This window comes from Oryx dammah, unplaced genomic scaffold, assembly GCF_014754425.2.
Source record: "Oryx dammah isolate SB20612 unplaced genomic scaffold, SCBI_Odam_1.1 HiC_scaffold_17, whole genome shotgun sequence".
NCBI lineage: Eukaryota > Metazoa > Chordata > Mammalia > Artiodactyla > Bovidae > Oryx > Oryx dammah.
In genome coordinates, this window is record NW_024070201.1 from 47,654,582 (window position 1) to 47,678,451 (window position 23,870).

General features: G+C 36.2%; 2 protein-coding genes across 3 annotated transcripts in view; one reads left to right on the forward strand and one right to left on the reverse strand.

The window, feature by feature from the left end:
* The window catches only part of LOC120876652 (olfactory receptor 52A1-like), a 9,417-nt gene extending 5,223 nt beyond the window's left edge, over positions 1-4,194 (reverse strand). Inside the window, exon 1 of one of the 2 annotated variants that reach the window (XM_040258623.1) lies at positions 3,286-4,194. In XM_040258623.1, coding sequence (XP_040114557.1) covers positions 3,286-4,194 — 909 coding nt within the window. Of the gene's footprint in view, positions 1-3,255 lie in introns of those variants that run through there. The other variant, XM_040258622.1, reaches the window with a different exon arrangement.
* A 13,498-nt stretch (positions 4,195-17,692) lies between these two features.
* LOC120876653 (olfactory receptor 52E4-like) lies at positions 17,693-18,637 on the forward strand. Its single transcript, XM_040258624.1, has one exon. It carries the CDS (start codon positions 17,693-17,695, stop codon positions 18,635-18,637), a length of 945 nt encoding a protein of 314 aa, XP_040114558.1.
* The last annotated feature ends 5,233 nt before the right edge of the window (positions 18,638-23,870 follow it).

The following is a 23,870-nucleotide window of genomic DNA, read 5'->3' on the forward strand; positions in this document are numbered from 1 at the left end:
GTAACAAGAAAAAGTCATATAATTTTATTGACACATGCAAAAATCATTTGAAAATATTTTAGTATCCAGTCATGATTTAAAAAAAACAACTTTAGCCAACTAGAAATAGAAGCAAACTTTCTCAAGTTGATAAAGAACAATATAAGTGATGGTTGAAGATTAGTGTCTATTACCAGAAACAAAGTAAGGGTGATCATTTTGACCACTTCTGTCCAATATCATATTTGAAGTCTTTGTATATTCATTAAGGGTAGAAAAAAAGACATTCAGATTGGAAAGAAATAAAATTATCCCTTTTTGCAAGTGACATGCTATTTACATAGAAAATACCAAGGAATTTAAGGAAATCTTCTGGAAATAATGTTTATCAAAATCCATGTACAAAATTCAGTCAATGAACAACTGCAACTAAAATTTAAAAATAAGTGTCGTTTATAATGGCCTTCCCAGGTGGTGCTAGTGGCAAAGAACCCAGCTGCCATTACAGGAGACATAAGAGATGTGGATTAGATCCTTGGGTCGGGAAGATCCCCTGGAGGAGGGCATGGCAATCCACTCCAGAATTCTGGCCTGAAGAATCCCACGGACAGAGAAGCCTGATGGGTTACAGTCCATAGAGTCACACAGTCAGACATGACTGAAACAACTTAGCATGGATGCACGTCCTTTATAATAGCTCAAAAAATATATCAAAATATATGTAAAACTTATATACTCAAAGCTACAAAACACTGCTGAAAGAAATTTTTAAAAGACGTAAATAAATGAAGCTATAACTATAGTCTTGTGTTTGAAGAATATAGTTATGTTGTCAATTTTCACCAGAGTAATCAGTGGAGTCAGTGCAATTAAATGTTTATATCTTCTCCTTGTATCTTTATCCTTTAATTAGTAGTGCTTTTAGATGAATATAGAAAGCTTAATTTTAACATAGTCCAATGGCCTATTTAATACTCTTTAAGAAAACTTTGCTTACCCTAATATAATACAGATACATCCTCCCCCCCATATTTTCTTCTTATGGCTTTATTATTTGGCCCTTCTATTAAAATCTAAAATAAATCTGCAGTCTGCTCTTTGTATATGATGTAGTTGTTAGAACTAAACTTTAGAGTAATAAATATGAATATTCAACTTAACAGCATATATTAAAAGGAAAGAACATTGTTCTCTATTGAACTGTGTGATATATTTGTCATATTCAGACAACTGTCCATTTTAGACCTCTTATTTATTACATTGGTCATTTTAAAAAAAGTATTTGTATCAATACCACTTTGTCATAATTAGTATAAATTTTTGTTTGAACATAGTGTGGTCTACTAGAGATGCATAGTTTTAATCAGTTGTCTGAAGAACTGGAGCTAAGTTACATTGTAGGTGTGCAGCTACATATAAGTACCCTATACTGAGAAGACAGAATGCATATTTAGATAAAAATCTGTTAAGGGCATGACATAATTTGTATTAGTTCTTGTTAACTGATACAAGTCATCGGGGACTTTTTGAGGGGCAACTCTTGTGCTACCTCTGTTTCAGAAGTATAAGGAAGATATATTTTACATTCAGGATTGTGAAAAATATTAATGAGGGATCCTAGAATATTCTGGATAACATTATCTTCAATTGGATCATATTACTGTTGTAAAGTAAATTGCATTTCACAGGGAAATTTGAAAACACAATGTTTTTTTAATACTTTGAGCATTAACCAGAGTTATAGGTTGACTTAACAATATGGCTGGCTTAGAGAAAGAGATTAGATGAATCGATTCAGATTAAGAACATTTCCAGGATGGCTAGAAATGTAAAGATTCTTTCTGTGTTCAAGGCCTTGTTGTAACAGTACAAGTTAAAGAGGTAACTGCACTATGGGATTGAAGCAACTGATTATCTGAATAGTGCAGGAATGCCAGCTTTGTGTCCATGGCTCAGGAAGAGTGCCTTGATAGCACAGAACAGTACTGTACACCATGGTATAAAGTAACCTTAGGTATGCAACTGATTGAACTGGTAAACTGAGAAAGATGGCACAATTTCCATCACCATGTCTGGGTTATTGCTCACATTTAATGATCCAAATCCAGAAGAACAATTTATAAAAGTTGGAATGAAATTATATCTGTATTGGAAGAAAGATTTAGCTTCTCCACTTTGGACATGAAATGAGCCTACCCATGAATGTAGCCATATCTGAACTGATATGAATGATAATGCCACTGGGACAAACGATGATTACAGGCCAAACTAAGCCATGCCACCTGACTGATCTTGAGTGAGAATACCTGCAAGCCCATATATGAAAAGGTCAACAGGCTTTGACTCCTATCATTATTAAGACTGGATCTTTCCCAGGAGATGCAACAATTTAGACATACATCTAGATGCCAGAATGCAGGGCTAGACGGAAATGAAACTGAGCTGTGGGTTGATTGTCTCTTACTCTGGGAAAGCTCCAACTCATGGAGAATCACCTAGAAATTTCTCTGTGCTTGCTTGAAGACTGGAGTTTTGGTAGGGCAGCCATATTTCAAGGCTAGCTTACAGTGGTTAAGGTGGCAGTTCAATTTGAGGGATGCTCTAGGGGTAACAGAAATGATGTCAGTGGCACCAGTAGAAAGTCTGTGGTGGCAACTGTGCACCTGGACAAAAGCTCCTTTAGCTGTGACTGTTGCACTTGGGCATCTATCCTAGACTGTAACCAACATTCTCTGCTCTCATCTAGTAAGATATATTAGGAATGTGGGTAGACTCAAGAAGCTACTCCAAATGAGGGACTCTGATTTGGTGTTTTTAAAGTTTAAGCCAGGAAGATATGAATGACAGTTTGTTATTAGTTACTGGAATGTTACAGCACTTTAAGACTTTTGTCAAAATTCTGGGCTGCAGCAGAGAAAATGGTTTAAGATGTAACTGTAGTTTAAAATACAAATATTGCAAAAGGAAAATATTGAAAAACATTAATGAATTTTCCTATCAGTAAATAATATAATTGCAAATTAAATACAAATTAAAAGGAAGCAATAAAAATGAAATTAGAAATAAAATTATTAAATAGAACTAATATCAGTATTAACCTGAATAGATTTTATTTTATTCTATCCGTAGTTTGTGAAATAAATGTCTAAAAGTTTGAGTATGATGAAGTGAAGTCTTTAACAATGAATACACAGAGTTTAGCCAATGTCACCTCTATCTTTAGGAAATGAAAATATTCTTCCTATGATCTTAATATTTGATGGATCACCGCTATTATCAGTGATTCAGGAAAAATATCCATGTCACACGCTTGCGAATTACCTTATTTTTCACACCATAGACAATAGGGTTGAGTGCAGGTGGCACAAGGAGGTAGATGGTAGACAGAAGAATGTGGGTAGAGGGCACAACATGTCCAAACCGATGGCTGAAGAAGGAGAAAAAGGCAAGAATATAAAACTCAAGGAAAACAAAAATGTGAGCTGTGCATGTGTTGAATGCTTTAAGCCGTGCCTCCTTTTGGTGTAGACGAAAAACAGCCTGGAAAATAAGGATATAGGAAACGAGGATGAAAATCATGTCAAATCCTAGAATTGTGAAACCTACGAAAAGACCACATGTGTTATTGATATGAGTGTCCTCTGCAGCCAGCTTGACCACAGCCATGTGCTCACAGTAAGAGTGGGCAATTACAATGGAATGGAAAAAGTGCAATCTTTTGAGTAAAATGGGTAAAATGCCAACGAGCACTGTTGCTCGGATTGCCACAGCCAGCACCATACTAACCAGAATGAAAGGTGTAAGGGTGGTTGTGTGCCTCAAAGGATCACAGATGGCAACATAGCGATCAAAGGCCATTGCCAACAGGATTCCAGATTCCATGCCCTGCAAGGCATGGATGAAGAACAGCTGGGCTAAGCAAGCATCAAAGGCCATGGAATAAAAGCCAAACCAGAAGATAGCCAACATTTTCAGAGCAATGGCTACACAGAGTCCTATGTCAGTGGCTGCCAACACTGCCAAGAAGATGTACATGGGCTGGTGCAGACTGCGTTCTGTAGGGATAATGATCAGTAAAATGATGTTTCCCAGAAGAGCCACTAGGTACACAGCAAAGAAGGAAAACCCAACCCAAAACTGCACATGCTCCAGTCCAGGGATACCAATCAGTGTCACTGTTTTGGGGTCCATATATGACATGTTCATGAATTCCATGGATGTTAGTGATCTCTTTTCACCGCTGATTCTCATACCTACAGAAGAGAATGAATGAGAAGTGAAACAGGACACTGACCTCACTATCATTAAGACATATTGGACATTAAAGAAATAAACTTAGTGCTTTAGATGACAGGCCAGAATATTGAGAGGTTTTATGCAGGATGACAGGATGGCGGTAGAAAGCCATCCTACAAAACCTTTACTAGAGACAACAGGGAAAAGTCTCAGGATTTCTAACCTACCATTTATATAAGTAGAAACTATGACTCAGAACACTCCTCTTGCATTTTCCTTGACCTAGAGTCTGGGCTGTTTGGAAAACTGTCAGGCTTTCTTTCTTTATCTCTAGATACCAACCCAATTTTGCTGTAAATGCAAATTCTCCCTAGGATTCTTAAGGATCCAGAAAGTACTATTGCTGTCGCCTATGATCATTAGTCCACAATCCTATTGGGAATCTTCACCCTTAAGCAGTCTACTCTTGGTCCCAGAGAGCATGCTCTTATCCCCAGGTCATTGGCATTAGTTCTCAATTGTATATTGGTAGGAGTGAGTTAAGCTATCTTACATTCACTTATTCCAATATCAAGATGCTGAACAAGTCACTATTTGGAAGGGCATTAAGCATGCCCCTTAGAGGAGATTTGGAGAAGGTGATCTATTTTAAAAGGCTTCTGGGATTGTTGGTTCTATAAATTATCCTTCATTTATGTTTAAGGAGACCTGTTGCATGGAATAGGGAAGGTGAAATACAGAGGATATTTTTACAGGGAGGCTTTAGGAAATTTAAAAAAAAAAAGGATAGAGAGAAATATTTCAAGAAGGGTAATAGCAAATAGGGTAGAACTGAGTCAAAAGCAGAACTAAGCTAGTTTACATGTAACATATAGCTGGATGAATGATATTATGCTTTTCCTCCACAAGTTACAGTTCAGTAGATAACTAGTTGTATATCCTGCTTTATGCAGTGGGGATCCTACTTTTCTTTTTAATAGCTTTACACTGTACTGTGACCCCAAATTGTACTATGACTCTCTACAGTATACTGTGGTTAATTAGCTTTGGCTTGGATTCTGAAGTACTTTTGAATATAATGACCAACTCTTAGTATCTCCCTAGATTTATACTCTTTTCTGTATTTGACTTGCGTTCCCTTTTATAAGAACCTAATCTCAAATTTAAGAAATTTATTTTTATTTCCTATTAATGTCTGATTCATTAATCATTCTGTAATATTTGGACCATTTCATATTTTACTACTGTCTGTCCATGCCTAAGAACTGATTGAAACTACTCCCACAAAGAGGTTTCCTCTGATCTGGTCATATTCATATACCATGGAAAAGGAAGCCATTTATGAATAGAAGCAGAAGTCTCTATTTTTGTTTGTCTATGGTGTCAGTATCTTGAAAAGATCATATAAGTAGCTGTTTCATAGTCAGTTAAAGCACATTTACAACCTACTCCACTGTTCTTGCCTGGAGAATCCCAGGGACAGGGGAGCCTGGTGGGCTGCCATCTATGGGATAGCACAGAGTCAAACATGACTGAAGCGACTTAGCAGCAGCAGCAGCACAGAGGTATAAAAGGGATTTTAGGTATAATAATTCTCATATGAATGAAAAAAGAATGATGGAGGTACACTGAGATCTCTTTGCTTGTGATCCTGCACAAATATGAATGCTATATACTGTACTGATATTAGTACTATAGTCATAATAGTCATAAGATATGGATTAAAGCAATAAATGTTGTGACCAATAATTTTCTTTGATATTTATATGTGGTATTCGGAAGAATGTAGTGGGAGAAATGATGAAATGTGTGGAAGATGTTGCTAATAATTATGTGTGAGTTGTGAGAAACTATAGAAACTAAGAGAAAAGGAAATCTCAGAATCCAAATAAATCAGTATCTCCTGAATTCAAAAATTGCCTGAATTGTAAAGGCAAAAATAGTCACACCCACTTGATGACAATGCTTTTATCAGATTAGTTGTCTAGTTATCAGTAATTGGATCACAAAGAGTCTGACACAGTTGAGCAACTGAGCACAGCATAGCACAGTTAACACAGTTATGCTCTGGCCACCTGATGCAAAGAGCCAACTCGTTGGAAATGACCCTGATGCTGGGGAAGATTGAAGGCAGGAGGAGAAAGGGATGACAGAGGATGAGATGGTAGGATGGTATCATGGACTCAACGGACATGAGTTTGAGCAAACTCCAGGAGATGGTGAAGGACAGGGAAGCCTGGTGTGCTGCAGTCCATGGGGTCACAAAGAGTCGGACACAACTGAGTGACTGAAAAACAAGAAGTTAAAATTAAGTGCTTGAAAATATGCCAGGTGACCTGGCTACTAATCCTAGATCCCACCCTCCCACACGTAACTATAGAATCTTGCTGAAGATTTTATGGAATATTAGAGTTCACTTGCCTATAAAGGAGTAATAACTTCACTTACCTCAGTGCTAAATGAGATAATATATAGAATAGATTGGTGGTTGGCACAGTTCAGATATTATCTATAGTAGCTATGAAAAAACTGGTTATTTTACCAAGAACAAGCTAATAATATTGAAGAAGCCAAACAAAACACACAACTGAAAACTCCTTGATTATAGAAATGGAAAAAAAAAAATAAAGAACTCACAAGAAGATGAATCCAGAGCTTAAGAGCTTTCTTCATCTTCCTATGTATAAGATTGACCACAGCCAAAATATTAAGGTGATATCTTTAGTATCATATAGTTAGGATTTTTTAAAGTGTATTTGTAATAGTTACTCATTTACAAGCTTTGTGAATTAGTAGGAATAACCCAATGCATCTAAATTGCATTAAAACCAATACAGTATACTAACGCATATATATGGAAGAAAGAGGATAATGATAACCCTGTATGTGAGACAGCAAAAGAGACAGATGTATAGAACAGTCTTTTGGACTCTGTGGGAGAGGGAGAGGGTGGGATGATTTGGGAGAATGGCATTGAAACATGTATAATATCATATATGAAATGAATCTCCAGGCCAGGTTTGATGCAGGATACAGGATGCTTGGGGCTGGTGCACTGGGATGACCCAGAGGGATGGGGTAGGGAGGGAGGTGGGAGGGGGGTTCAGGATGGGGAACACATGTACACCCGTGGTGGATTCATGTTGATGTATGTCAAAACCAATACAATATTGTAAAGTAACTAGCCTCCAATTAAAATAAATAAATTTAATTTAAAAAATACAATTAGGATGAGAAACAATAAGGGCTTGGGTTTGTTGACCTTTAGCTTTTTGTTTGTTTGTTTTAATTGGAGGCTAATTACTTTACAATATTGTAGTGGTTTTTGCCATACATTCACCTGAATCAGCCATTGGTGTACATGTGTCCTCCATCCTGAACCCCCTCCCACCGCCCTTCCCATCCCATCCCTCAGGGTCATCCCAGTGCACCATAGCTTTTAAATAATCTAGTCACACACAGGGTCATCTAATTCTTACTTATTGAGAAGAAGAGGAAGAAAAGGTGCTAATAGATGATCTCCAATAGGAGCAAGAAGCCAGAAGGAGATTGGGATATCTTTTGTCCCATCACAAAGAAGACTAATATTTTGTATAAACTGATAAGATACTAAACCTCTTCAAGGCTTATAATTTTTCTATATTATCTTACTTTCCATATCCCTCAAACATATACCATATCTCCACAGACATAGATGGTCTGTTGCTCATAATTATTCTTTTTAGTTTTCAGGAAGCTGAAGAACATTAGAGTCAACAGGCCTCCAGGTGACTTGAATCCAAAATCATGGGAACCATTTTTCATATATAATGAATTACTTGAGGACTATAAATAACAAGATGAGGCTAAATTATCTGCAAAATTATTTCAAATCTAAATTATATTAATCTAGCTCCCCAACTCTCTTTTTGTTGATGAAAAATTCTAAACACAGAGAACAGAAATGACATGGCAATGGACAAAAAAATTAATGACCAAGGCAGCATTTTAAAATGTTAGTCTGTTTCCCTCTAGCAGAAGCAGTAGGCTGAGCATGAGTGAGCACACTGCCCAGCAGGTCATTGCTGGGCTCTTTTCTGTCCCATTTACTCTAAGGGCTTAGAGTTCTGAAGGCTTAAAGTACTCTTTGGAATTACTGTTTTAGGTATACAGAGCTTTGGTATGTGCTGATAACCCTCTGAATCTCTTAGATATATCTTAGAAAAACATTCAGTTCAGTCGCTCAGTCGTGTCCGACTGTTTGCAACCCCATGAATCGCAGCACGCCAGGCCTCCCTATTCATCACCATCTCCCGGAATTCACTCAGACTCATGTCCATTGAGTCCATGATGCCATCCAGCCATCTCATCCTCGGTTGTCCCTTTCTCCTCCTGCCCCCAATCCCTCCCAGCATCAGAGTCTTTTCCAATGAGTCAACTCTTCACATGAGGTGGCCAAAGAACTGGAGTTTCAGCTTCAGCATCATTCCTTCCAAAGAAATCCCAGGGTTGATCTCCTTCAGAATGGACTGGTTGGATCTCCTTGCACATTAAAGTTATTCATTATTATAAAGGAGACTTGCTGAGTAGTCAGGTTTTTAAAATGTTTTATTCAAAGCTAACTATACTGACTGTCACAGAAGAGGTTGATAGTTGTTACGAGGTAAGGATGGTTGGACGGCATTACCGACTCAATGGACAGGAGTTTGAGTAAGCTCCAGGACTGCAGTCCATGGGGTCACAAAGAGTCAGACACGACTGAGCAACTGAACTGAGCTGAACTGAAGAGATAAGGATCTAAGAAGACTGTCAGTAATAGGTTTTCCCTCTCAACGGTTGCAAATGTAGACTGTTTCCTGACCCAGAGCTTTAGTAGTTCACTCACTCACCTCAAAAATCATTAATTAACTAAGACTGCAATGTGAAGATGGCAAATTGCCTTTCTGTAGCAAGCATGCAGGTTGTGGGGTTTTAAGTGACAGTGACCAAAATATGAGGATGTGCACCTAGGTAGTTTTCTTCTGAGTGAGGCTTAACTGTCTGCACTCACTTTCAATCCTCTCATGATGCCATCACATTTTTGTTTATTTACTTCTTTATGGTTTTATTTTGGGTATTAAGTTGTCAGTAGTTTTCCAGCCTCAGAATTATTTATCCAGCTTCAGTACACAAACAAAATCAATTTGAATTATGAGGAGAAGAAAATGCTTTCATGAACTGACAGTTATCATCTTCATTACTTTTACTATTCTTTTTTCTTCAGTTTCCTCAGGAATTTATTCTAAAGGCTGACATCTCTCCCTTCTTCCCATCTCATTATCTTACCTTCTTTTCTCTACTTTCTGATTGTTTTTCATTTTACTCCTTTATAATTGCTCGTCTTTCAATTCTTTCTTGTCTTTCCTTCCTTTCTTCCACTTTCTCTCTTTTTTCTCACTCTCTTTTTTTATGCCTATCACACTGTTTTCTCAGAGTAAGGTTTTTATCAGTTGTCCACTCTTTCTGGAATATTTGTCTCCCCACTTTCTCCTTTCTCCAATCTGCATTTATTAATTTGAGATCTTCCATTAAAAGAATATAATCTCTTTTAGGCAAAAAACATTTCAGAAATGTTATTCATTGTATATATTTATGTGTATATTTATTCATTTAATATTATTCTACAAAGAATTTGAAGCCATTCATATACATAGAATGGTAAAATATTCATTTTTAAAGCATAAAGCAAGAAAGACAAAGATTTTTCATTTTATAGCTACATTATTGAACACTAGTATATATGTATAAATGTATGTACATATATGTATATTCTTTGTATGCCTCATATCAATATGGTTTAATCGTTTTTGTCTCTATTAGAATTTTACTTTCAAACAAATACAAAATTCCTTCATGACCCAACAATTCTACTATATAGTGTTTACTAAAAAGTAACACATATAAGTCCACAGTAAGTCTTATATAGTAATTTTTGTAGTAGTCGTTTTCAGACTAACCCCAATGGCTGAAATGTCCATCAAAAGGATAATGATTCTGTTTCTCAATATGATGAACTTTTAATATATGTATACTACTATGTAATCATTACCTAATTTTTAGGTACTAAAAATTTTCAGTATCTCAGAGACTCCCTTAGGCCACATTCCAAATCATCATCCAAACCTCTCTTCATTTCAAGCAACTATTAATAATTCTTGTTTTTATTATCACAGATTAGTTTTACCTTGTCTTAGATTTTATTTGAATTATAAATTGTAAATTGAAGCTTACTGAGTGAAAAACATAATGAAGAAATTCAAGCAAAGGGATGGATATAGCAAAAGAATAGTCTTGAAACAAAGGTCATACATACATTTTATGTCATTACAGTTCATTGTGATAGGGAATATTGTGGGAGATGGAGAAGTTTGTGTATATATGCATATGTATAAAAATGCATATATATGTACATACCTTCATATATATATGTACACTTATACACACACACACATATAATCTTGCTTCTCTAGCCGTATTTCTCACAGTATTCCTCATCTATTTTGAATGGTAAAGTATTTAATATGTGGATTTGAAGGAGAAAATGTTTTAGGAAAGAATTAATTTCATTAAAATTGGTTAACTAGAGTTGAAAGTGAAGTCATTTAAGCAAGAATTAATGTCAACGTTTTCTTGGATCAGTAGGATACACTGGAATCTTCTTCTTATTTCTTCATGTCTCTGTTGGTATTTGCCTTTTTACTACTTATCTCTGGCCCATATAGTCCGTGTAATACTCTTTAAAACTTCTAAGTCACTACATGAATGTATACTTAGTTTGGCTATACCTGTTTCCTGTGTATGCATTGATGTTCCTTTAGGCAGAAATCTTCTTTACCTGGTGCTTAGAGCTGTGATGAGTAAGGAGCCATCATGTTCAGCTTTGCAGTATGAACACAAACAGTTGTTTCAAGTTGTGTTACACAACAGGAAGTTGTTTCAAGCTCTCTGTTAGAACTGCAGTTCTGACACAATCTTTTAATGAAGCAGCCTCCCTGTACATATATGTGCATATATACACAAACTTACCTATCCTTTAAACACAATCTTTTAAAAGATAGTGAGCCCTTTGTTGTGAGCCATACACTTGAGGCTCCCTAGATACATCTTTTCTCTCTATGTGATTGGAAAATGGATGTTTCCAAAATTGGAAATAAATAAATAAATAAAAATCCTTCATTTCCAGGTTGGGAAGAACATATATTGAATTAAATACTCAATAAATGCATGTGTGTGTGTGTGTGTGTGTGTGTCTGAATACTTAACCTCAACTTTAGTCTATAGTGTAATGTAAACCACTTTTCTCTTTCTTTTTAAAGATATGAAATGAGTCATCATTAAAAAGTTGGGCATTGAGGGAAATTATTAGTAAAATTCAGGGTAATATGGGATGGAGTCTTCCAGTACAAAGCAGATAAGTGAGTTTAGCAGCTGTGATGGAGAGCCAATTGAAGAAAGATTAAGATGGCAAGAATAAAGTGCAGAATGTATGACTGCTTACTCCTGATACTAGTGAATAGTTTAGTATTCTGTTTTATTAATTGTAACTATTAGCACTAATAAATTTAGTTGCACAACACAAAATCAGTATAAGAAATCATTTTGTTTTTGTACAAAATCAGTAAACAATGCTAAAAGGAAATTGAGAAAACAATTCTGTTCAGAATACCAACAAAAAGAATAAAATAGTTATGAACAAACATAAACAAAGAGGCAAAAAACTTGAACACTGAAAATTATAAAGCTATTGAGAAAAAAATGAAAGAAGATCCAGGTAATTGGAAAGACATTACATTCATGGATTACAAGAATTGGTATTGTTAAAATTTCCAAACTGTCTAAAGTGATCTACAGATTCAGTGTAAATGCTATTGAAAATTTAATGGCATTCAAACAGAAATAGAAAAAAAAATCTAAAATTCATATGGAATGACAAAAGATCTCAAATAGTCAAAGCAATATTGAGTAAGAACAAAGATGGAGGCATCTCACTTCCTGGTTTCAAAATATATTTCAAAGCTATAGTAATCAAATGGAGAAGGCAATGGCAACCCACTCCAGTACTCTTGCCTGGAAACTCCCATGGATGGAGGAGCCTGGTAGGCTGCTGTCTATGGGGTTGCACAGAGTCAGACATGACTGAAGCAACTTAGCAGCAGCAGCAGCAGCATAATAATCAAAACAGTATGGAACTGGCATAAAGTCAGAGAAAGCAAATCAATGTAACAGAGAACACAACCTAGAAATAAACCCATACATTCTACAAGGGTGCCAGAACACAATGGAAAAGAGGATATTCTCTTCAATAAATGGTATTGGGCAAACACTATGTAGAATAGTAACAATAGAATTACAAAAGCAACTTCACGGCTACTGCTACAAATTATCCTGAAAATCTACATATTTTCATTTGGAAATAAATTTTTAATTTCAACAGCCAAAAACAAAAACAAAAACAAACTGGACACCCACATGCAGAAGAATGAAATTAGAGCTCTATCTAGCATCATACAAAAAATGAACAAAAATGGATTAAAGACCTGAAACCATAAAACTCCTAGAAGAAAATGGAGGGAAAAGGCTTCTTCACATTTGTCTGGGCAATGATGTTTTAGACATGGCATCAAAAATTAGCCAGCAAAGCAAAAATAATCAAATGGGTTTGTGTGGAACTAAAAAGATTCTCTCCTGTTAAAGGAAACAATCAACAGAGTAAACAATAATCTATGGAACGGGAGGAAATATTTGCAAGCCACGGAGTTGTTCAGGGGTTAGGATCCAAAATATATGAGGAATTCATATATTTCATGTAACTCAGTGCAGCAATGATAAAGTAACTCCATTAGAAATTAGGCAAGTGACCTGAAGAGATGTTTCTCAAAAGAAGACAAGAATGGCTAATATTTATATGAAAAAGGTGTTCAACATCACTAATTATAAGGGAAATGCCAATCAAAGTCACAATGGATATCACCTATTATGAAGGTTAGCGTGCAAAAAAGACAACAGCAACAAATTTTGGATAGACTGTGAATAAACAGAAATCCCTGTACTCTGTGAGAATATAAATTAATGCAATAATGATGGGACACAGTATGGAGTTTCCTCAAAAATTTAAACAAAGCAAAGCACAGAAGTGGCATATTATTCAGTAACTCCACTTTTAGGAATATATCCAAAGGAAATCGAATCACTCACTCTTGTTTCAAGTGGTAATTAAACTGTGTTAATCAAAGCAATAAACAACATGTTATTTACCTTTTTCAGGATCTCAGGTCCTGTTAAGTGGTTGACATTAAATAATATCATATTTTTGAAAAATGGCTATATGTGTCACTAAAATCTGAGGAAATACAGAAATAAACTGCTAGCTCTCAAATTATGTAGATTATCAATTGCTTCAAGTATACAAAATAGTCTTCCTTCTGGTATTAATTCCATAGGGACCCCTTTGTGACAAATGTAATTTTTGCTTATCCTCTGAGAATATTATGTTGAGGCTGCTGCATATAAAAGCTAGGTGTTTGAATTTCTTGTTGGTTCTAAATCAGTTTCTTGTACAAGTGACTTAGGGTTGTTATGAAAGTAGAGAAGGGTGGAGAAAAGGGTGATCTCAGTATAACTTTATAAGACATGAGATTCCATAAAACACACCATCTTATCTTATGAACGACCTAAATTCAAAGAAGGAGAAATAGTCTTTGAGCAGAGGAAATACACACTTATTCTCAATGGATGAAATTTTGAAAGAACCGGATTTTAGTAGGCATAGATCTTTTCTAAGGATATCATAGAAGTAAGGGTTGTCTCTCTTTTTAAAATTATTTTACATTGCATAATTCATTCAAAAAAATAAAACATGGGTAACAAGAAAATGGATACCTTGTGTCATCTGGACTCATAGGTTAGTATTTTCAAGCTAATGTCATCCTAGTGATCATATCATGTATGCTTGTAGACAAAAGCACTTTGAAAACTGATTGTGTATCAGTGTGTGTACTTTTCATCTTTTGCAGTGTTCTATTTTGTGTTTATGCATATAACATATATTAATAAGTGAAATACACTGTTGTAAACATTGGATAATAAAATTTTCTGTAGGTTATACAATATATGTATTCATGTACTTATTGCCCATAGAATCTCATCTGTTGTGTACTCATTGAATCCAAATTACATAAAATTTTCAGTTCATTGTGTTATGATTGCTCTTCCTAATTGAACTTTGTGCTCTTATTCTTTTGATATCTATATCTGTATCTATACCTATATCTATGTTTTGTGTACATATATATACACACATGCCTATAGATGTGTGTATATATATCTATATACACATATATCATGTACATATTTCAAATATATATATCAGTTCCCAAGACCAGAAGTAATATGTTCTTTAGATACCATTCTAGGTACCACTTAAGGAGACTTTCCTTTAGGCACAAAACTTAATTAGGTCTATTGCTGTTATTGCTATAGAATTCATATCTCACTCGATAGTTGACTGCATTACAACTTGCTTCTTTATGGTGTGCTTTATAAGGTGAACCATTCAAAAAGCCACATATGTGCAGTTCAAGAGTTTTTCACTAGAATAAAGTTTTGGTAAATGTAGATGCCTAGAAAACAATTTTTCGGTTAGTGGTATTTGGACCACTTAGGTGCATTTACGTGATTTTGGTAAGCATATTAAGGGATAATTATTTGCTTCTTTATGAGTTCACATTATCTTCAGAAGAACTTGTTTGAGACATAAGAAAATCATATTTCTCCTCAAGAGCTGATGGCTGTACTACTCAGTGTAGCTGCCTTGATGGGAGATGGGGGAGAACAGATAGCTAGTAACCAAGGGTTTTGCTACAACAAAATAATTTGTAATGATATAAAGAGTCCTTCTTTTCCTTAACCTTCTTAGCCCCCACCTCCACACCCATCACCTTTATCTGGGGGAGATCCCAAAGTCTTCTTTGCCATGTAGGCTTAGCCCTCCACTAGAACTATGAGAATCATAAAGCAATATGATTTATTCAATAACTGATATTTTAGACATCATTAGGTCAGTTTACAGAGAGCTTCCCAGGTGGCTCAGTGGTAAAGAATCCACCTGCCAATGCAAGAGACACGGGAGATGCAAGTTTGATCCCTGGGTTGAAGATCCCCTGAAGGAGGAAATGACAACTCACTCCAGTATTCTTGCCTGGAGAATTCCATGAACAGAGGAGCCTGGTGGGCCACAGTTCATGGGGTCTCAAAGAGTCAGACAGCTGAGTGAGTGAGCATGCGCACAGGCAGGTCAATTTACCAATCAAGTATGAACAGCTCTGCTTTTGTTAGAATGTGGGTTTCTGGAGGAATAAATGAAGGAGCACAAAAGAGCCTCTCTCTACAGTGAAATAGCCTGTTTGAAATACAGAGTATGGGAAAATATTGAATAGCATTAACCTTAATAGACATTCATCTATATTCACATATATATATATATTTCATGTATATATGTGTGCATATATATTTATAGGCTTCCCAGGTGGCTCTAGTAAAGAACCAGCCTGCCAATGCAGGAGACTTAAGAAACCTGAGTTTTATCTCTAGGGTTGGGAATATCCCCTGGAAGAGGGTGTGGCAACCCACCCCAGTATTCTTGCCTGGAGAATCCCATGGACAGAGTAGCCTGGCAGGCTGCAGTTCATAGGGTGGCACAGAGTTGGACATGACTGAAGTGATTTAGCACACACATACACATATATGTATATATTCACATGTGTGTGTATATGTATAGTCCTTGTTTATATTTTTTCCAAAGGACATATGATAATGTCTTTATTTAAAAGGTATACAGTAGAAAAAATAGGAAAAAGCTGACATCATAATACACCATGGCTTCATATTAGATACATAGGCAGTGTGACAAAGGAGATCCAGAGGCATGGGATATATTATTGTCATTTAAGAAGCCAGCCCAAGGGTGTCAAGATCATTCTCTCATTTGGAAATACTCCAACTGATATCACATTTTTACTGCATGCAACCCTACGAATTTTTAGTTATCAGATTTAATATGTAACTCCAGGAGTTTGATTGCCTGCATTTTAACTTTCTTTCTCTTAAATCAGGAGGTGGAGATTGTTTATTTCTACTACTTAAATCACCTAGACTGTGAGTTATGCAGTCTTCTAGTGAAACAAGAATTTTCAATAACTCCCCAAAAGTTTTAAAATGTCTCTATTTAATCAATTACAGCCATGGAAAGTCTTCTCACTTGAGAGAAATACTGACTGAGAGATTAAGGAGTCTTGCTCCAAAGAACATAGTTTCTGTTTATCACTGACATGAAAGCAGCTTGAAGAGGGAAGTCAAAACCCAAGATGGCTTTGGAAGATACTTCTGCATTCTGAGGAATAGTATCTTGTATCACTCACCTTGGGGAATTTGAGCATACTCTTCTCAGACTCCACTTTATCAAGTCAGAAATCCATAGTTTAAATATTAACTGTGCACTTTTCACTTTGTGATACTGCATTTGGAAAAGCGTGAATATGTTACCAATATAGTTTTCAGGCAACTATCACAGGAAGAAGTGGAAAGGAAATATAAATCCTATGGAACTGGTGGTATGGAGAACTTACGAGTGACAGATGAAAACACACCAAGTCGGGTTATCTACAACAAATTTGGAACCATATAATCATCGGAAAATTAAATATCTTTCATAAAGTTTTTACAGATGAAACTGAAGCAGATAATTTTAGAATATTCTCAACACAGTCATTTATAAAATTGATGTTTTGCTAAAATGGACAGTGGGGAAGTGAAGATTAAGTCATTGATGTGGAAAAATTGCCTTCATCGCCTCCTGCTTTCTCCTTTGATTTTTAAGTTCCCACCACTGACACTCTTGTCTGTTTGCTCCTGCTTCACAGTAATATTTCTTGCTATTTCCATTCCAAGAATGTCTAACATCCTAGATAGAGTGTGAGCTCCAAAATTTAGATATCAGCTTACGTAACATTTTCATCACCATCCTATTGTGATGTTTTTCCTGTAGAGTCTAATCTCCTTGAGAAGAATATCTGATGTGTGTTACTTTATTCCCAGCGCCTAGGACATGGTTTGTTACACAGTAACTGCTTAGCAAATAGTTGTTGAATTAAGTAAAGAGAGAAACTTTTTGTTGGAAATAAATGGATAAGATGACCTATCTGCACCCATGATGATATGCAGTGACACATGAATAATCTTCATGTATTTGCAAACACAGTATTTGGTATGATGTTACACATTTTATTTCTCTGATCCTAGTGAACTGAAATTCATGTGGTTATGAGTTTGAATTGTTTTAGAAACAGATCATTAAGGGTCTTCCTCAACTAAATCTCCCATGTTTTCAGCTTCTGGTTGTGGTCATCTTGGCATGGCAACTTTATCTTCAGAAAAACTGATAAAAATCAAAGAAAAAACCATCATGCCTCCTCTCAACACTTCTCATCCCTCTCCTGTCACCTTCTCGCTGATGGGCATCCCAGGACTGGAGCACCTGCATGTCTGGATTGGGATTCCCTTCTGCTCCATGTATGTGGTGGCTGTGGTGGGGAATATGACCATTCTGGCCGTGGTAAGGGCAGAGCGAAGCCTCCATGAGCCTATGTTCCTCTTTCTGTGTATGCTCTCCGTCACTGACCTGGTCCTCTCCACGTCTACACTGCCTCGCATGCTCTGTCTCTTCTGGCTTGGAGCCCATGACATTGCCTTTGATGCCTGCCTGACCCAAATGTTCTTCATTCACAGCTTCACTACCATGGAATCAGGCTTTTTCCTGACCATGGCCATTGACCGTTATGTGGCCATTTGTCATCCACTGCGCCACACCACCATACTGACCAACACTCACATCACTATAATGGGTATTATTGTGGTGATTCGGGGAGTTGCCTTCTTTTCTCCACACCCCATTCTGCTCAAACAGCTGCCTTACTGCAGAACACGGATCATTGCCCACACCTACTGTGAGTTTATGGCTGTGCTGAAGCTGGCGTGTGTGGACACAGGGGCCACCTCACGTTACAGCCTCAGTGTGGCTTCTATCATTGGCTCATGTGATGTGATTCTTACTGCTGTATCCTATGTCTTCATCCTCCAGTCTGTATTCCGCTTGCCATCTCGAGAAGCTGGCTTTAAGGCTTTGGGCACATGTGGATCCCATGTTTGTGTTATTCTTGTCTTTTACTCCACAACTGGTTTTTCCATTTTCACTCACCGTTTTGGGAAAAATATACCTGCACATATCCATATTTTTATTGCAAATATGTATCTTTTGGTGCCCCCTTTTCTCAACCCCATTGTGTATGGAGTAAGGACCAAGAAAATACGGGAGCATGTTGTTAAGGCACTAAGTGTAAAAGTTGCTTGATTTTAGTTGGATCAATGAAGTACATAGTTCAAGATATATAGAACTGCAAGAGATGATGTAGGGAAAATAAGTAACTGCATTCACTCCTGTAAGCTGATTTGCACTTACCACCTGAAATTTGTTATTTATCATATGTGTAGAATATCTATAGATTCTAACTCAACACATTACTGTAACTTTTTTATTTAGTAATATTAGTGATGAAGTTGTTAATCTCATTCTAAATATGTACCTTTTGGAGGTAGGTACAATAGGGAATGAAAAGTAGATAGAAGGATAGAAAACTTAAGTAGACATCTCTCCATGCACACCCCTCCAAAAAAGGAAAAGTTATCTAAGTTATTTACATGCTGAATTTTATAGACCAGACATTTTGAAGAAATCTTGAGTCCTATATATATGGCTGTGAATATTTAGAACCAGTAATAAGTGTTGTATCTATGACCTGATTGAATGAAATTAAAGGCTTGAGGAAAATGAGTAGCACTAATAATACCCCAAAACTAAATAAATTTAATTAAGAAGGCATGAATACTTCCCTCAAGGGAAACAAGCAGATACAAAAATAATTTAATAAACTCATAAACATGAATTTTTGTGAAGGTGTCAATATTGATGTTAGAGCTTCAGTGGTTTTTAGAGAAATTATGATTGAGCCAGGAATATTAAAAAAACAATATCTTGAATTCTACTGACTGCTAGAATGTAGTTCATATATTACAGATTTGATATTTAGTAGTTATAATTGTCAAACTGCCACATTACTGGGAAGAGAAGATAACCAGGTGCATTGGTAAGAGTACAAATCCCATACACTATTGTTTTGCTTAGTAATAACCAAGTGCTTCCAATAGAAGGTAGATAAAGTGATTTTAGGGCTTCTCAGGTGGCACTAGTGGTAAAGAACCCACCTGCCAATGCAGGAAATGTAAGAGATGCAGGTTTGATCGCTGGGTCAGGAAGATCCCCTGAGGAGGGCACGGCAACCCACTCCAGTGTTCTTGCCTGGGGAATCCCATGGACAGAGGAGCCTGGCAGGCTACAGCCCGTAGGGTCGTAAAGAGTTGGGCACAACTGAAGTGACTTAGCACAGCACAGCCCAAGGTGATTTTAGCAGATGAGAAGTTCTATAGGGATGGTAGTCTCTGGACACTGCTCTGGAGGTTGTCTAAGAAATATATCAACTGTATGCCTTACAGAGAAGCTTTTAGTAGGAGACCTATTTTGATCTTTTGGCTGGACTTCATAAAATGTCAGCAGTTTCCTTAAACTCACCAAAATTTCTGTATCCACTTCCCCTAAAATTGATCAGAATTTCATAGATCACATAAAAATATTTTAAATAAATCTAGAAGATAGTTTCAATCTTAGAATCTCAATTTTAAAATTTGTGATGTTTAAAATTTATGTCAATCAGTTGTTCCAAATAACACAGTGATTAACACAGGAAACATTGATAATAACCAGTATGTTTTATAATCAAAATTAGCAATCATAGATATAGGATTTCACCATATGTGAATTTCATTGTGGGTAGAATTAACAGAAGAGATCATAGAGAAAGAGAAAAGTGTGAACTGAAAATGATGACTGTTTAGAGGGGAGGGGAAAGGACATTCAACTGGTGGCAGGGTTTGAACAAAAATTTGAGAAATGTGAAAAAGCCTTTGCTGCATATGAGAAAGAATTGTGGTGATGGTGTACAACATCATAGATGATCGGTATTTCAGGATTTAAGACACTCGACTTTATCTTATTGTATGAGTCCCATCTCCACAATTTTCTTTCTGGGTTTGGCAGTTCTTATTCTACAGGTCTGAAACAGTAGAACCATTAGAATTTCTCAACATTCTTTCCTCACATAAAACAGAGATCCTGTTACTTCTCATGAGAAATGTGGATAGACTGCTTAGTTTGAAACAAAGAGCAATGAGGAAAACACATAATCCAATAGTTCTCATAGGTTCAGCATATTTCCCACAGAGAAAAGGTTATGTGTATATGGCTATATCTGTATATCTATATCTTTATCTCTCCTTAAGGGCATAAAACTTAGAAATACAAATGAGATATACTTTAATCTTGGAATTCTTCCATTTATTTCTCAAGTACTGTTATACCAAGATATATAACCAACTATTTTGCCTCTGTTAAAGAAAAAACGTGAATATATGCCTTTATTCCATCTCTTAGAGCTTCAAAGAATTTATAAATATGTAAAACCAGTGCTTTTTTAGTGCACTGAAATGCTCTATTTTAGTCATAATGATATATTAATCTGTTCATCAGACATATAACACATGTGGAGAACTTATTTTAATATAGATAATATTCTAAGTGACAGTCATACCCTCCCAACCCACACACACTTGGAGATTTTGCCCTTTCTTCTCTCCAGAGTTCAGTTTACTACTCACTTATTTTCAAAACTGAGATTGATAAGACACAGCTAGTCACCCACATTGTTCTGAATCCTATACATATCTTCCTCAGTTTCTGGTGGGGTTACATCCTGATAAATCCATCATAAGTTAAAAATAGCATAGGTAAAAAATGCATATACTACACCTAACCTACTGAATATCATAGCTTTGCCTCACTTACCTGAAATGTGCTCAGAACACCTACATTAGCCTACAGATGGGCAAACACATTTAACACAAAGACTATTTTATAACAAAGTGTTGAATAACTTATGTAATTTACTGAATACTGTACTGAAAGTGAAAAACAGGATGGTTGTATGGAGGTACAGTGCTTGTAAACATATTTGCTCTCATGATCACGTGGTTGACAGAGCTGCAGCTCACTGTACTGCCCAGCAGCAGGAGGGTATCTTACTCCATATGGCTAGCTTCGAAAAAAATCAAAATTCCATATTCACTGTACTGTTTCTACTGAATGCATATCGTTTTGCACTATTGTAAAGTCAACAAAAATTGTAATCAAGCTATATTAAGTTGCAGATCGTCTATATAGAAGAGGTCAAGATTTAGTACATTCATTAGGATACTCTGCTGTTTATCCCATGACTAAAATTAATTTCTAGTTTTATACATTGGGATTTTTAACAGTCTTAAGCTCAGAGTGGGCTTCCCAGGTGGCACAGTGGTAAAAAAAAATAAATAAATAAATCTACCTGCCAATGCAGGAGACTCAAGAGATGCGGGTTTAATCCCTAGGTCAGGAAATATCCCCTAGAGAAGGAAATAGCAACCCTTTCCAGTATTCTTGCCTAGGAAATCCCATGGACAGAGGAGCCTGGTGGGCCACAGTCCATGGGGTTGCAGAGTCGAACATAACTGAGCATGCAACGATCTCTTTCAAGCTCAGAGTAGAGAAGGATAAATAATTCCTTTGATGTTATCTCTTAATAGAATCAATTTTCATCCAACCACCTTTCTACTCCCTAGAAACTCAGGACAGGAGGTTTCCATTGTCGTCCTTTCCATCCTGCCTAGGCTTGTTTTTCTACCTTTTGGTTCAGGTTGAGAAATGTGTGCTTGTGTTCATCATCAAGACAGACCCTACTTGGTATAAACCCACATATCTCTTCCTGGGCATGTTCTCTGTGTATGACCTGAAGTCTAGTACTATAATCCTTCCCTTAATTATCACTCTCTTCCAGATCAGTGACAGAAATCAATTTATGCCAAAACCAATACAGAATTGTAAAGTAAAAATTAAAAATAAATAAATAAATAAATAATAAGAAAAAAAAAACTTACCTGACTTAGATATCATGCATCCACTATGAAGCCACAGAAAGACAATGATGATTACCCATGAGAAAGCATAACAACAACAAAAAAGCAAAAGCAAAATAGTTGAGCTGCAAGACAGGGAAGGATATATTGCTCAAGTGGAGAAGTTGACAGATAGACATGATGGTAAACATGTTGATGGGATCTTCTCTTGCTTCTTTTTTCTCAGTGAAAGTGGAATCTAGTTTATCATCTTAGAGTGAAGTTAGGGGAAGTGTGACAGAGGTTTGGATTAAACGAATACAGGAAACAATTTGAGGAGACTGAGAAATTAAAAGACTTCAAAATTAAATGTACTATTAGGGGCCCACTTGATATAGTGAATATGAATTCAAAATAAGACCAGTCCCTTGGTTGTAGATGATGTTTTTCTCTAGCCATCTTTTTAGAAAAGTGCAAGCTTGAGATCTCTGTTATAAAAATAAGCCAAAGATTGCCTCTGTACATGGGCCTCTCTGACCTAGGGACCATTCATATCAGAGGCTATGAGATAGGTGTCCCTGTGGTTATTTAGATCACAACCTGTGTGATTGTATGCTGAACATCTGGACTGGCATCAGTCATTTAAAAATATTTACCAATATGATAAATGAGAAAGTGGAAGAATACAAATTGCAGTAGAAATATATAAACATAATTTAGTATAAAAGAATAGTAGTCCTTATTGAAGCAGTGACATTCCATCATAACCTTGAAATGAATAGGAAATGAAAAGGCCTAGGGAAGCATCAGACATAGAAGCAAAAACATGAATCAGAATCTTAAAGGAGACAGTGAAAGAAAGTCTGGACTGGTTGAGACTCGGGGAAACTTAAAGATGAGCTGTGTAGCGGAAAGTGATGCCAAGAACCAACAAGACTATAAAGATTCTTGTTGGTCCTTTGGGATGTTATCAGTTATAATCCATGGAAGTTATAGACTTTAATTCAGGCATACTTCAGTTTTAAATCTTGGTCATATAGTGATTAAGTAAATAAAATGTGGAGCTAGAGATATCTGGATTCAGTTCCTAAAATTGCCCTTCATTTGCTGTAAAAATTTTACTTAAATCATTTAATCTAATGGTCTCACTGCTTCCTTGACTTTTTGGTGGTAATTTCCTATTTACAAAGGTTGTTTTGAAGATCAATGAAAGAAGGATTTTTTAGCATTAAACATAGGCCTGAAAAGTGATGACCTCTCAGTATATGAACAGAATACTTTCTTATTATTTTGAGGTTTCCTAATATTTTCCCACAAATATATTTCATATCAAAGCTCTCAGAAAACCTTTGGGAAATAATAATATCCTTATTTGTTATCTTATCGGATAGTTAATATTAATTAGAGTAATTTAAGTCTTGTAGTTTGGGAAAAGGCCACATATCCTGGAGGACCACTGATTCCCTGGCCACCTACACTGTTAAATCCAGTGGGATTTGATGCTGGGTATAATCCAGCTGATGTTCAATGACCACACTTCTTAGCAC